Genomic DNA, 16136 nt, shown 5'->3' with positions numbered 1-16136 from the left:
CTGTCACCTTACTTGAAAGTTTCCTGGGCTCCTAGTCTTAAGAAACGAATCACAGGGGCACTGGAAACATATATCTATATTTAATTATAGGCAGTCTTTGTATTACTGTATTGAGAAGGTGGTGCTGGAAAAACCTGGCCTCTCTTCACTGCATGAAGTAGAAGGTCTGTTTATTCCTAAAGTATCTAGAAAAATAAGCAAATAAAGTACCTAGTAATGACACAGTTCATGAGTGTGAAAACTGCCTGTAAGTCAAGCCATTTCACAATATAATAAGCAGTAAAATTAAAAAAATAACATCACAATTTGACTGTGGACACCAATCATCTAAATATCCATCTTTATTGGCCAGTTAGGTTTTATTAATAACTTTACAGCTATGCTTCGCCTCTGCTAGCAGTCCAAAACTTTGCAAAGCATTAAAAAAGAAAAAGAAAAATGTTTAACAGCTGAGAATGACAGCTTTTGTAAATTCCCCATCTCTTTTATAAAAAGGTTTGGGGGCAGACAGTCAGAATCTCTGGGTTATTCATCACTCACATTAAGCTACCTCCCCATCTGGCGTATACACTCTCCTTCTAGTAATTTCTCTTCTCACTCCCCAGACAAACAGCTGGCTCCTTCCCGTTTTTATATAGTGCTTAGAAAAGATGAATTGAGAGCTCTTTAACAACAGGTAAAGCTGAAGGGAGTCCAGCTGCCTCTGCCCAAGGATCACCAAAACCAACGCAGCAGGGAAAGCAGAAGCTGTCCCTTCTGCTGCATTGCTCTCAGACACGCACAAGCCACTGAATGATAAAGGGCAACATCTGCCTTCCCCGCCAAACATAAAAATAAAACAAACTCGGCACATACTGAAGACAGAAAACCTATATTTCTCCTATCACAGTACTATATATGTTTCTCCAAGTTGAAATATGTGTTTGTAATACTCCCTGTCTTCACTTGTCAGCATTCAGTATCCATGCAATGTGTTGCCAGCACCCAAAGGCATCAAGACTTCCCCGTCTGACACTGATGTCTTTCATAAAAGAAACACAACTTTCACACTAAAAAAGAAATGTGAGATAAGAGGCCTACTTAGATGACTGTTAAGCCCAGTAAGGATGGTCACCCTAGAAGATTCTACAGTGCATCTGCTGACTGAATTAACCCAGATCGGCAGCAGGTCTACCTGAGACAGCTGGAATGGTTCCTGACTCCAGCCTTAGCTGGCACTGATGCACCAGGCTGGAAAAGCTAGTGACTGAGGAGTGTAAAAGTATCTTATTCGGGAAACTGCCTTTGCAAGCTGTAATCTCTGGCATAGGCTGTAGTATACTCGTGGAGGTAGTAACTCCAACCAAATACTCCGCTGAATAAGAAAAAGACAATGCTATTTCTTATAACATAGCTTGTTGCAGTGACATACTGAGGCACATCTTTTAGAATACCTTGGAATCTCAATTTAAATTCTTTTGCTATCACTGCTAACAAATAAGCATGTGAATTAAAGTAGTACAAGAGCATCAAAATTGAATGCCTCTTTACAACACTGTGACAGAAGATGATGTATAAAGGGATTTCAGACTCAATTATATGCATGTAAACGAGTAGCAAGTTCAGGAGAGACTATTCCGATCATTTTCCATGACCTACCACAACAGAGAGGCCACAGAACAGCTAAGCAGGCTTACTTTCTAGATGCACATCAGTTCTTTCTTATTAAACCATGGGCCCATAGCTGTGGAACCACTAATTTGTGAGAAACCTCCCTCCAGAGAAGAGCTAACTGGAAAGAGCCCTTGGGCTGATGTAAGCATTAAGTACATGGGGAGTCTCTGTCCTTAGGTGGCTTGCCCAAGCCCATTAATTTTTTGTGTGTCCCCCCCCACTTATATAAGCGATGTTTGCATGAAAGGGGAAAGCAGGTCAGCCTAGTCAGCTTGCTACCATCTGCTTTTATTCAGTTACTCAAGGCCAGCGCCAGTGGGATCAGTGCCCATTAAGAGGGTTTATTGTGTGTGTTTATTTTTTGCTCTTTACAATGAAGGCAACAGCAATTACTGTAAGTTTGTAAAAGTGCATACAAATCATAATACACAATACAAAGCTGCTTCAGCCAGATCCTAGCATGTTTACAAATCCTACACAGGCTGTGAGAAAGACTGTTCTGGCACAACAATTTCAATAGACTGGTGAGGAGTGTGTTAGTGTCCAAGAGGTCCGAGACTGTATTTAATAATACTTGCTATCAAGACCATATCCTGCTTGCAATGCACGCGACTCAGCAGATTCACCACATGAGAATCTTACACAAAAGAAAAAGTACCACATTCTGGCTTGGTCCCCAGATGGGCTGACAATAGGTGGATCTATACAACTGGAAACTGGAACTGGTGAAAGATCAAAGGTAGACTGCCAAAGTGGAAATGGCAATTTAGGGCTCTCAGGTGGTACATTCCAACTCTTCAGTGTGGATATGCAGCAGGAAGAGGCACTCTCCTCTTAATGAGAATTCTGCCTAGAATATGCCTGGCCCCTAGAGACACAAGCTACCAAAAACACTAAACCAAACAAAAAACCACAAACCAACCAACCATCCATCAAAAAAACCCCCACCAAACTGGCAAGAAGGCGGAAAAAAAGGGAAAATATGGAAAAATCTGCATTGCAGGGATGAGGTGGTGGTGCTTAGCAGAGCTAGACAAAGCAGTCTGGACTGCTTTGGTTCCAGCAGGTAGTCACAAGTGTCTGAAAAGCAAATACAATTATGAATCAATTTTTTTTTTTTAGAAATTCTAATAAATTCGGAAGTAACATTCTTTACATTGTTAAGTTACATTTAAGAACAGAAGATCCTCAAAACCCTCTGGTGTCTGCGCAATGTGATACAGAAGGCTGATGCTCAGCGGGCACCCATACCAGGTACCACATGATATTCTGAGGGAAAAAGGACGTACAAAATCCAGAATGTACATTGGATGCTTTATGCAACAGTACCACAGGTTTTCAACTTACAATTTTGTCACTGCCCTGAACTTTAGTTTATGATATATAAAATGCACTTTGAGGGATGCCACAGGTCACTGACTGGATTAGATCACCTGCAATCCTTTAAAATCTAGGCTTGAAGAAGGAATCATATCAGTTTTCTGGTTATTTACCTTGAGCCCCAGTAAATCTGAAAAAAGACAAGTGAAAAATCAAAGTACTTGACAGTCTCCATAGGAAGTAATCCTTTAAGTAGTGATCACGTCAGTTTGAGTAAGTTTTTCTTTCTCTTTCTGCAGAAAAAACCCAACTGGTGCTGGAATTTCCATGAAAATCCCTGTTGCTGTGTACAGATCATAGGAGGGACTTGGTACAGGGATACACCATGAACCTCAGCAAAGTGTACTTTAAAGACGAATATAAGACCAAAATGGAGAAAGAAGCAACTGTGAACTGCTTTTACCTGCTCAAGCAATGGGGCTATAGGTATCAGCCTCACCTCCTGAACTTAAAACTTCTGACCAGGGACATTCCTTAAGCCTACACTGGACAATTTCCTGCTTTATTCTTTTTACTGTATCAAAAGTGCAAAATACCTTCCCTCCAAAGATTAACCATACACACATCCAGCACTGCACAAAAGTTCATTCTCATGCAGACCGTATAAGGGAAACTTGAAGATCCACAAAACTGCAGATTTCATAACGGGTGTAAAACATCCTCTGTATAGGCACCAAGGGAAGACTAAAAGGGGAAGTTTTCTGCCTTTGCACATACCTTCCACAGCAAAAGCCTTAGCACAAGGTCAGAGATATGTCTTGACAATACTGCAGCAGTGAGAGGTGCTGCATCCCTCTGTGCCATTTAAGGAGGCAAGCAGTAAAAGGAGAACTAACTCTCAACCTCTTAGAAGTTGAAGACAATTACCAGGTGAACAAAAACCTAATGCACATAGATCCGTATGTAGATCCATAAGAAAAGGGCCAGGTGATTTGTAGTGTGGAACTGGACTCCAAAGGAGAACGACGACTTCCCAAGCATGCCGGTCAGTAGGAAATCCTCAGACTGCAAAGCTCTATGAGCCTGCTTGGTACAGTTTTCTGTAAGTATAAATTGGGGGTTTTGTGGTTTGTCATTTCTCCATCTGATTACTTGGATTTCATTTAATTTAGATGCCTCAAAAAAATAAATCGACATTCTAGGAGTCTAAAAACATACCAGGAGATTCATGCTTCATCTGTTAGTAGTTCCTACTGTCCAGGACTTTTGGGGAAGCGAGGGAAGAAATGACAGATCTAGGAGATTCATTTCCCAGAAAGAGATCTTATGGGAATGGGTGCGATGATGTGCACAGTGCCATGAAATCCACAGTAGTTCCTGGTGCCTGGTTTCTCAGGACCCTAACTTGAAGCAGCAGAACACACCCACAGCAGATGGACATCATTGTCTACAGTAACAATTCTATACAAGACTTTGCCTTAAGCTATGAGAAATCAAACTTCTGTTTTAGTATTTTTGTCTGAAAAATAACTGAAGTCAGTGAGAAAAGAAGTGACCATAGATATAAATGGCACTTAACAGATAAATAGTATTTACAAAAGCCAAGAAATTCAAAACTCCCGTTCCAAATGTACTGTAATACATCTAAATATTGACTTACAGTAATTCAAACTAGAAACCCTCAAGTGTGGCTATTGAGGATTTTAAGTGGGAATATTATGCAAAATGCATACTTATTACTCAGATGCATATTTTCTAATGCATGGGCTACCATGGAACTGCCATCAACACGTGCAGAAAAAGCAAATGAAAACTCTTTGAGAACTGATGTTCTAAACCACTTGGAGCACCTAAAAGCTAATGACTACTCACAGAAAAGAGAGTTTCTGCGGGAAATGCAGCTTTGCATTTCCTGACTTGCCCGAATGTAAAATATATTAACTGAATTATGTCAGTGAGGCATCTGATAGCACGGGGAGGTAACTGTATAGGAAAACCAGAGTCAAAATAGATCAGAAGCAAGAGCTCTGAAGCACTGATAAACTTACACAAGCCTCTAACAGAACATTTGCTTGAAAAAATGCTATAATTATAGATAAGTGACTTCATTATTTTAATTTCCATTATCTCCTCTCAGAAATCAGTCAAATTCAGGGAGCAATGTAGGCTATGCAAAGTAATTCCTACCTCTCAGGTTGTGATGGCACTCTCTACAGTGTGAAAAAAATAACTCCATTTTGCTTCACTAGCTGCTGTTTTCAGGGTGGTATGGACAGCCTTTAGCAAAAGCCTTTAAACAGCACGATGTTAAGGAGAAAGTAAACTTTCTGTAGAATAGGTGTTACGAGTTTGACCAAAACAGTTCCAGTTCCAAGAAAAAAAAAAACCTTTAGCTTTATCCTCACCTTCCTTTCTTGAAGCATCTGTTACGAGATTTGCCTCATGCCCAATAGTTTAAAGACAAAATAACCCAACAATTAACTCAGAGCAATTCCTGGCTGAAGAAGAGAGGCAAAGAAGAATTTAGTTATAACCATATTTTCAGTATTACGATTCTCAGTACAGCATAATGTCAATGTTAACACATAAGGAGCCCAATTTCAACACCGAACAGGGATTCTGGAAGCTTTCTTTTTTAAACAGATTGTTTTAAGGGCTTCTTGCCCTTTTATTAATTTATTGCACAGATCACCTCCTCCCACAAGCAATTGTGCAATCTCTCTGTGGCAACAAAGCCAATTGCTTAGTGTCCCAGTATTACTTTCCAATGTACTTCTGGCTGCCTGAATGTAACTCACTAGCTGGAGAGAAAACGGAATTACTATAATGAAGTTGTGCTCTCTAGGTCACATTCTGAAAGTCTGCGCTACAGAAAAATAATTAAGTGAAGATACATCTACCTCTTGGTTCTGAGCTGCTCATATTAAAGTTCAAAAATGCTCTGCAGTCAAGCATTGCCACCTGTTCTTTCATTTTAATTTAAAAATTCTGAATCATGTTGATGTAAGCCTGAAAATGCTTGTATTCTGGAAATATGTGCATTCACCAACCGCAATAATTATTATCATATTAAATTTATGAAGATATATGAAAGAATGGTACAAAGATTAAAGGGTATTATAAAGCCAAAAATATACATGCATGTATATTATATACTACAAATATATGTTTTCAAACCACTGTCTCCACTATGTCTAGAGAAGGCACACATTTCAATTAATAATACGTTCAGGCTTTATTTTCAGTTGTAACTTTGAGGAGACATTACCCTTTCAGGCATGATAGTCTAACAGTCCTACTGAACTTCAACTTTCATTAGAAGATATCAATCAACTTTCTTTCAGTAAAAACACATGTTCACTGTAGACCACAAAAATTTTTTCAACAACAAAAGAAAGCTCTATCATGTGTATATGTATATCTATGACTGCAGACAAAAGATGAAGCAAATCTTGTCATGTATTTTATCAATTTTAAAAAAAGGCTTTTTTTACATCCAACTCTTAAGTCCAAACAACTTCCCTTTTCTCCCCACACCCTGAATTCACGCTCCATTTCAGAGGTCTAGATTTTCTAAGCTTTAATACTAATACAACCACTTACCCTTTCAACTCTGAAAAAAATACCTAAATGGTCCTGCCTCTGAAATGCTACTCCATTTTCAGGCAAGTACTCATTGTCCCTTGCTACCTCAGTAAAGGCAACCATTTGACATGATGTTTTTATAAACAGGGTGCTTTGAACTTACAGTAACAGATGTACTTAATTTTAAGATGTTTTATTTACTTAAACCCACATACACTTATCATATTGCAAGTTTTCCTTTTTCTTTCAAATGATTCTTATTAATTTTTACCCTCAGCTTTTTGCCTGATTAAGTTCGCTGTGATGAAGCTTACAGAGACAAGACCTTCTAGTTAGAACTGACAGACAGTTGCTTCCATTTGCAAATCCTCTAGATTTTTATTGGATCATTAAATATGTATACTTTGAATGAGATTTAAATTATCCTGGTATATAAATAATATTTTCTTTTTATTTCTCTCACAGAAAATTGACTACTGCCATCTCGTGGTCACACATTTTCATCCGACACACAGACAGTTGGACTGTGCCCAAATACTTTGTGTTACAGCACAGGTATATTATTTAAGATAAATATTCCAGAAAGCAACAGATTCGATAAAAAATATTTTACTCCATTTCCACCCCTTGTTAACACCCTATTCAATGATACAGGCTGGAAGTGTTGTCTTGTTAACACTTGAGACAAAGCTGAGGTGTAAAAGCATGAAGTACAGCACTAGGAAGACTAGTTCCCCTTTCCTCCTTCTCCCTGATGCTTAATAGCAAGAGTTGGGAAGAAAATCGAAAAGGAAGATTCCTATAACCACTGTTAAGGAAAACTGCTTTTAAAGTTGGGAATGGGTCAAGTTGCAAGGCAGACCTGCCACAATTTCCTTTTGGGCAATTTAGAGGTCATGTTCAACTTACTAGAGGATGAAATTAGGCAGTTTGGATTTTCCTGAACACAAGGGGGCAAATACAATTCTTCCTATTATTAAAAGTCATTGCAACATTTCCTGCTAATATTAAATAAAAGAGTTAAACCTAATTTTTTAATAAATTAAGTCTTCATTTACCCATATTAAAAACATATAGATAAATGTCCCTACAACAACACACACACACACACACACACACACTATGGTGTGCCACACTTCAGTTCTGTAAGCTCTTCCACTAATTGTCCATGTAAGCCAAGTTTTACATTATTCATAACTTTCTTCATATGTGAACCGTGGTTTTGAAATTAGGTTCCCTGTCCCATGGCCAGTAACATTGGCCTAGGGCTTTTCTTACCCCTTATAAATATCTGAAGCAAAATAATAACATCAGAATTATAATTTGATTAGGTGTTTTAAAAAAAATAAATGGAAGAAGTTCAGAGTTATTTTTAAAAGGGCTTGAAGGAAGAATTTGTCTATGCTAGGGTGGAGCAATTATAATTCCATATATTGTAGACATGCAGGTTTTAGATTCCTTATTATCTGCCAAAACAAATATGGCAGTAATATGCACAACTTATGTCATTCCAACACTGACTTGAACTACAATAAACACAATACTCACTCCCTCTCATGTAACATCCTTAACACTTTTAACAAACTGTTGATTTTAATTACTTAACAACGTTAAGTAATCTCCAAATATAGCATGGTTATGCACAGATAATACGTAGTAACCTTCACAAAAGAAAACCACTATCTCAAGCCAATATATTAAGCCCATCTCAAACCAGTCCATTTTGACATTGAAAATCATGGTTTTCCCCCAGATTTGCATGATCTTAACTTTGTTTTATCTTTCAGTTCTCCTCTAGTACTCCTGCATTTTCTCATGCATATGAACCACTGCCACCTTATCACAACATTATGAATATTTTGTTTGCTGAATAGCATTCTATAAAGCAATTAAAATTCAGTTGACTACACAATATGCACATTATAATGCTCTTGGCAAATAAAAATTTAAATAGATACTTAACTGGAATGATTCTGATGAATCTTACATACAGATAACATTTCTAATCCTTTCAGTGCACCCCAACAATACTGTAACTATGCACACAGATTTATACACACTATATATAACTGTTTGGAAATTTTGGGAATCTGGTAGTAATGAAAACCAAGTTTAAAAAAATCAGAACGTTATTATACATCAGTATACAACACTTAAAAGTGATGTGCCGAACTGAAAGAACTACGTATGCTTATCGACACTGATTTACCTTCTTGCTGCATCTCTTCAGACTTCCTTCTCACATGAATAACTCGAGGTCTCACAGTCTCAACTTGTGCAGCCCCTCGGCTTTCCTCCTGTATATCATACATTAAAATCACATTACAAATCTGACTTTTGATGTAAAAGCACAGCAAAATTATGTGTCGCTTCAAGAAACATCCAAAGAGGTTTTTAAAGATTCATAAAAGGATATGCACTTGTTCTCCTTCCTTTCGACTTCAAAAGAATTCGGATCTGAATTAGCGTAGTTCAGTGCTACTTCCTCTAGACAAACATCCTGGGAGCAGTAGGTATGGCAAAGCGCCATTTAGACCTGAAGACACAGGAGACCCCTCAATTTTTACTCAAAGCATGTGGCAGAAAGAACATAAGATTTCCCTGTCTTTCTTCAATACCCAAAACTCCTCTGTAAGTATTATCCTTCTCAGTAAAAAGAGGAAGTTGAAAGGGAAAACAAAAAGAAAAATGTCAGCACACAGGCTGGAAAACTTTGCCAAGTATAAATTTTATTTCCTTGACCATGTTTTTAAAAAACATTTTCCACTTTTCCTGAAATGCTCTTCGGGACCCAGTTCTGCAGCAATGCCTATAAAGATTTTCTTAGAAACAACAAATGCTCTGCATGTTAGAAAGGGAGACAGCACATTTGTTAAGTAAGTTTATTATCTTATGTGTTAAATGGAACAGGAATTGTGGCCCAAGGACATTCCACTACATGTGGACAGGAAACATAAGCAGTGCAAAACCGACTCATGGAGTCCTAGAAGACTTCAGCATTCTTCAAGGCAGACAAATTTGATTTCATTAGTTATTCTGTTGATTCCATAGATTAATATAAGTTTTTAAATGAAGATTCTGAAAGGAGGAGGAACATGAGTAAGATCATAAATGTTTGTGTATCACACAGCATTTGGACCCTACAGATACAATTTCTCTATGACTTCTGGGAAAATTATATGCCCTGAGAAGCAATGGCACAGGTTTTCTCTTGAAGACCTAATGACAAAGTACCGGTGGTATTTGGCTCCCCAAAAGCTAAAAAGATAGAAAAGTTCTGTCAAGAGAAACCCTCCAGGAGGCCACAAGTGAAACAAACAGGCAAAAATATAAATGAAAAGCAGAAAAATGTTATGTCTAGCAAACAATAAGCATGGTGACAACTATGCAATTAAGGCTTCCCATTTCTTTCAGCTATGATAACTGGAATCTCACAGTGATAATATTGCTTTTCATGTACTTAATGATCATTTAAGCCAGTGTGGAAAAAATGAGAAGGAACAAAAAGACAAGCCATTCAGTCACTGCCTTTTCCTCAATGGCTGCATGGATTTTTTTATACTCCCCAGTAAAGAAAGTGGAGAGGGCTACACTAGTAGATAGCATGTCATCTCTAACAAGCACCAGCACCTCAATAGCACAGTGATGCACATAAGCTGAAAAAGAATATGCATGTACCTGAGATCAAGCTAGCATCTCCACAAGGCACTCTGTTAGGACTGGCACTAAGTTGGACACCTCCACAGACCACAACATTGACCAACTCTGTTCATCATTTAAAGCTGACAAAATAAGAAAGAGCTGAGATCTTCTGAAAGCAGGAAGGATTGTGGAAATGTGATAGAAGGCCATCAATGTGACAAATCATTAAATGTAAGCAGCATAACAGTATAGGCACAAGTTCATGTGAAGTGGTTTTTTGTTTTGGATTTTTAACACGACAAACCAAAAAACAGTTTAAACTGAACTGAGGTAACAGAGGCTGAGAGATAAACGCATAGATTCATAACCTACAATTACACTTTTCTGAAGAGTAAAAAAAAAAATCTTATGAAATGCTAAAAATGAAAGCTAATGAGAATACCAAAATGACAATCCCACTTAAAAAATGTTGATTGTATAAAAACATTCATACTTATATAAGAACTTTATGAAAATATTTTGCAGCTAACTGGTTTTCTAAGATCTTAACCATGCATTTGGGACTTCAAATGATTTAGATTTATTATCTTTGAAAGATTTAGCCACATAAATATGACTTCCATGTTCATGTCCCTCCCATGATCAAAATGATTTATTTAGAATAGGAAAAGCCCAGCTTCCTCCTAGTCATTCTCTTGCTGCTTAAAGCTAAGAGCACAGGGGCAAAGTGGCCACAAACAGTCAATTCCTATATTATTGCACAAGAATGGACAGAAGGGGTCAAAATGAAGATGCATTTAGTCTGGCATTCTGTCTAACCGTGGCTAAAAGCACATATAAATCTCAAAAACAATCCAGTACCAGAAATGGAGGAGCAGCCAAGGAATTTGTGTAGGTAAGAAAATTCCTGTATGTCTTAAGCCATTTGTTTTGGAGTGAGTGACTACACAGACTTCACTCTTTATGGCTAAAAGACATTTGGTCCTGCCCTACATGAAAAGACAACGCTCCTTCTGTTGGTCAAAATCTGATCTACACACCAGTGCCAGGAAGCAAACAAGTGCTACATATATGGCAGTTCCACATTGCTGCCCACAACCTCGCTGAAATGATGATCCTGTTCAGACAGACTACAGGAACCACCCAAACTTTGCCATAACAAACCCCAACATACAGGAGGATCGTTTCCAGGTTAATCAGAAGGAAATTCTACCAAACTCAAGGCCCAGCTGGACACCATCTGAAATACAATGTATTTTCCCAGGTCTCTCAGCATACATTGTGAAAAGCTTAGTTGTGCTCCTAAATAGATTAATCTTCTGGCTTTGTACATCGCTGGCAGTTTCATTTCAATGAAGGCAAATGCCTAGAGATGAAAACCAAGAAGTGAAACAATTGATGTGAGAGTGACTAACTTGGGAGGAAATCTTTTAAGAAATTTAAAGTGATTATCACCTTACACATCGCATGGAATGAATCTTTCTGAAAGCCTGAGTATCTCCTGCTCTCTTAGCTGATTTAAGGTTACCAGCAAATCTGTTTCCTACAGGCAGGTGACAAAGCAGATCCAGCCGTAGGTCTGAATACAGATGCCATCCCTAACTGAAACTAAGGGAAAGGTTCATCATTATTATGTGGCAGATGCTTGCCAGAAGAAGCTTTCAAATCATTTGGTACAGGGTTTTTTTTCCAGAGAAGGATGTACAGGTCTAGTAGCGGTTCTTGTGGAGCATAGCTTTGCCCCATCCAGGACAGAAGTTTACTGTGGTTATCACTTATAGGTGTGGTCATGTCACAGAAAAGCTAAAAAGTTAGCCCATGAGAAACAGTGATTTAGTCTTATATCAGGAACACCTACATACAGGAAAAGATTATTTTGTTTTGGGGAAAAAAACAGAACAAACAAAACCAGACACACAAAGTTTGGGGGTTTGTTGGTTTGGTTTGGAGGGAGGGTGAGTTTTACATATCAGCAGGCAAAAACCCCCACGCTAACGGTTCAGATGCAAGATAAAGTTTCTAAAGACAATATATAACTATCTGTATATTTTCTATGAAAGACACGATGTCAGATCACCTTACATTTCTTGCATAGGTAAGACTATGCACATGGGTAATATTACATGATGCATGATCAGTTGCCTGTACCCAGGCAGACAAAAGTCAATCCTAATCCCATCAGCTAATTCTCCAGCACATGAGATGCCAGTATCACTGTCTTCTTTATCACAGCTTGTGGTGCTAAACCAAGGAAAAATATTTACCCTTTCTGCCCCTTTTACTTTTAGCTAGTGAAATGATAACTGGATGTGAGCTTCACCCCAACAAACTCAGCGGTTTAACAGAATCCAGTCTTGCCTGTGAACAACCTTTCCAAGAAATAATATGTTTGGTGATCTCAAAGTGAAAGAGGTATAACATTTAAAACCCGCTTTGAAGGTGCAACACATCACTTCAGATGACATATTTAAGAACTGCTCAGGCACCAATGGCATGATACACACCAAGGCTCAAAAATGGAAAACCAAGACATGTCAATATAAGATACTATAGGTTATTTTTAATATAGAACATCAGGGAAGGATAGAATGCATCAACAAACAGCAACCATGGCAAGTACATTATCACTTTCAAACACACTGTGAAGTTTAACATATTAAAGAGCAGTCTCTTACTTTAATTTTTACCTTTTGCAACTTGCTATTTGAATTTATCTTTAGTCAGCAAGTAAACCATCATCTCTAGGTAACAGCACATACTAATAAAGTAGCAACAGATTAAGTCTAAAGGTTTCAAGCAGAGATCAATAGGTTCAAGTATTTTGAGGTACATCATTACTGCCTTTCCAACCCTGCCCCTACTAGGACAAATGAAGCGCCTGAAATGCTGAATCAGTGGGTTACAATCTGTGAGGCCAAACCTCTACTGTTGCTTCCTCTCCTGTATATCCATCATGTTATTCTTCTGTATTTGAAGCACTGTGCCACTAAAACATTGGAATGCCCCATCTGAACTGACTATGTAGAGTAAGTATTAGATCCTATGAGACCAGTGAAGCTCTGAGGAAGTGCAGAAAAGGTAAAAAGGAAGGTCTGAGCCTAACAGAAAGCATATCGTAAGATTCGGTCACAGCAAACACATTCATTTTTATTACACCCATCTACCTTTGACTTCAGTTTTGCAACTGAATGTGTCACCAGTTCTGTGATGTCAGTCACCACAGTGAAACAGGAAAATTTATTTTCCTAGGTTTCAGTTTGTGCTTTCTGAATAGTCACAGAAAAGATCCTTTGAGTTTACCTGGGACAGATCCTCCGAGAGAGATGTCACTCTGCAGCTTGGTCGGGCTGCTTGCAGAACAGGATTTAAAACTGGCTGCGATTCCAGTTCAGCCATAACCATTGGACCACAACTTATAACTGCATCTCCAAAAATTCCTGCTGAGAGAGAAAAATAAAGAGAAAAAAACTCCTTGATGTGCTGGAGCAATAATCTCCCAGTCAACTGACGCGGCAGGATGTGGAGCCTTTCAAGATTCAACAATGGGACATGCAATGTTAAAGAGAATTATTTCTCCCTTACACAGCTCACTGTATATCCCTTGAAGTATTCTTGTGGGGAAGAAAGCAGTAAGAAATACATATCTGTGGAAATTGAAAAAAATAAATCAGTTTTATCATCTGCAGGTTTCTAACATGGCAAGCATTTATGATAGCTTCAAAGCTGTATATAGTTCATCATACCATTATATGCTTAATGAGCTTTATCACACATATTGGAAAGAGATTGGAAAGGCTTCTTCATGAAAATGTTTCACTGTTGTGTGAACGAAAAGAAACCTGCACATAGCCTTTTTTAAAGGGATAATTTGCTATATAATCCAGCATTTATCATGCTTTTGCAGCCTGCAAGTGTGTAAAGCATCTTTATCAAAAATGTACTGACAGCTCATGAACTAACTTTAGCCTTCTGCTATCATACAGAGACAAGGAATGAATTTTAAGCTTAATTAACTATAATCATTGCTTAATTAACTGTAATTATTGTTCACTTTAAGACTACACATTTCATTTGCATATTGGTTTTTATATCCATGACTTTAAGCACTGAAAACAAGGATTTATAAATGAAAGACAGATCATCAAGATGCTGTTCTATACCTACCTAAGCAACACCTGCTCCATCCTACAAACAGACATCATGTTTCCATAACACAAATAAAAACTGGTCACAAAGCTGAAGATACACATAGACACACAATCCCCAGAATTCTTACAAGTATATATCTGTGAGTGACTCATTCTGACAGAGAAACTGAGCATCCTCTGCAAGGTTTTATGTACAGAGATATACACCCTGAAAAAGGTGAACTTCGACAGGCATTGCTGTATCAATTATTTAACTTTACTCCTAAAAATAATGATCAGATAAAATGATGGACCTGCATTGTAACTGTGGTGGCTATCAGGAAACAGCTCTTAGTTCTGACTTGCAATAGACTGAAGGACATGCAACCTCATGTACTAGTGGACAGATAAAAAAGATTTGGAAGAGAAGTGGAAACAATCACAGATCATTCCTTCCCCTCTCCACCCCAGTCCCCCACCCCCCAAGAACAGATTGTTTCCTATTCAGTGTTGACTTCACTATTAAAAGGACTTGGAAACAATATTTTCTGTTCTTCCCTGATATGAAAACACTCTTGCCTTGAAAGTAGATCCCATATTTTATACCATGTTGTTTCCTTAGCAATGTCAATGAATACTGTGCTGTGTGTTCAGAGATGGGGAGGGAGGGAACATAAGTTAAAAATCATAAGAAACCAACAGAACTCAATCTGGGATTATTACAGATTATATAAAAGCACCCTATGGTAGTTAGTCCAGAGCACTTGCTGCCTCTCAAAAATATACTACAACAGAAACACTACTATAAGATTTAGAGATAAGCATAAAAATTTCCTGGAGAAACACACTGATTTTAGATTATCATCACATGCAGGAGTTGCTTTTCAGAAGTGTTAGGTATTTACAGGATAGACAAAAGGCATCCTAAATTAAATTAAATACATTTTAAAAATAGATATAGAGGAGATACAAACATGTCATGCCACATACAGCTACAGACAGTCTGGATAAGAAGGAAATATCCCTAGTAGCCAGGTTCTCCCATTAACATGCACCTCCTAACTCCCTGTATCCTTCTGAGCACTGTTAAGACACTGCAGATTGATCTAGATCACTAATTCACTCTACATCACGGTGCTCTTAACGCTGACTGTCCTTTAACAACGCAGTGTTAACAAGTGACTTGGAGAAATGTCTTATGCCAGGAAGCCTAATGTAACCGATCTCCAAACAACATTCAACAAACTACTTTTAAGTAAAAGTCTGATAACACATAATGTACTAGAATTTATTTTCAAGGCTGACGGTGGTGTAGCTGGTCCAAAACATTAGGTAACAACTAGCTTAAAAAGCTTACTCTCCATGTTACCAGTTCAAATGTAAATCAGTTCAAAAATAAGCAAATACTCTTATTGCTCTGAAATTGTTTTTGCCACATGTTGAACACTTTCAATTTCAATCCACTTCCTACTGGTCAAGGGTTGATGAACATGAGATACGCTTCTCTTGTCAATTCATAAATGTGAACATTAAGAGGATGGAAAACCAGCTGTTTGATCACTTTACACAACTTTTGATGAATCAGTGCAATCACATTTGTGTTGTAACAGCGTAATAATTACTTCAGTTTAGTTTAAATCATATTTAAAACCACAGTCAACAAATGAAGAGTTTCTACATGCTTGCAGCAATTTAAGTATAGAAGTACATTTTCAGAAAATAATAGAGAAACTGGGATAAAAAATAAGGGAGAGGAAGGATGGGCCATAGGTTACAGCTGTAGTTTCAACTGGAAATAAATAAATTAAA

The 16136-nt window shown here is 37.8% G+C and overlaps 1 protein-coding gene across 7 annotated transcripts in view; it reads right to left on the bottom strand.

Moving 5' to 3' along the window:
* KIAA0586 (KIAA0586 ortholog) overlaps window positions 1–16136 on the bottom strand; it is a 73262-nt gene that overhangs the window by 15426 nt on the left and 41700 nt on the right. For 5 of the 7 annotated variants that reach the window (XM_055800595.1, XM_055800606.1, XM_055800610.1 and 2 more), the window contains 2 exons: window positions 13501–13640; window positions 8768–8855 (listed from right to left, as the gene is read on the bottom strand). In XM_055800595.1, coding sequence (XP_055656570.1) covers window positions 8768–8855; window positions 13501–13640 — 228 coding nt within the window. Of the gene's footprint in view, window positions 1–8767; window positions 8856–13500; window positions 13641–16136 lie in introns of those variants that run through there. The other 2 variants (XM_055800599.1, XR_008746646.1) reach the window with 1 other exon arrangement.

Source organism: Falco peregrinus, chromosome 1 (genome assembly GCF_023634155.1).
Source record: "Falco peregrinus isolate bFalPer1 chromosome 1, bFalPer1.pri, whole genome shotgun sequence".
Classification (NCBI taxonomy): domain Eukaryota; kingdom Metazoa; phylum Chordata; class Aves; order Falconiformes; family Falconidae; genus Falco; species Falco peregrinus.
This window is presented reverse-complemented; position numbering and strand designations above follow the sequence as displayed.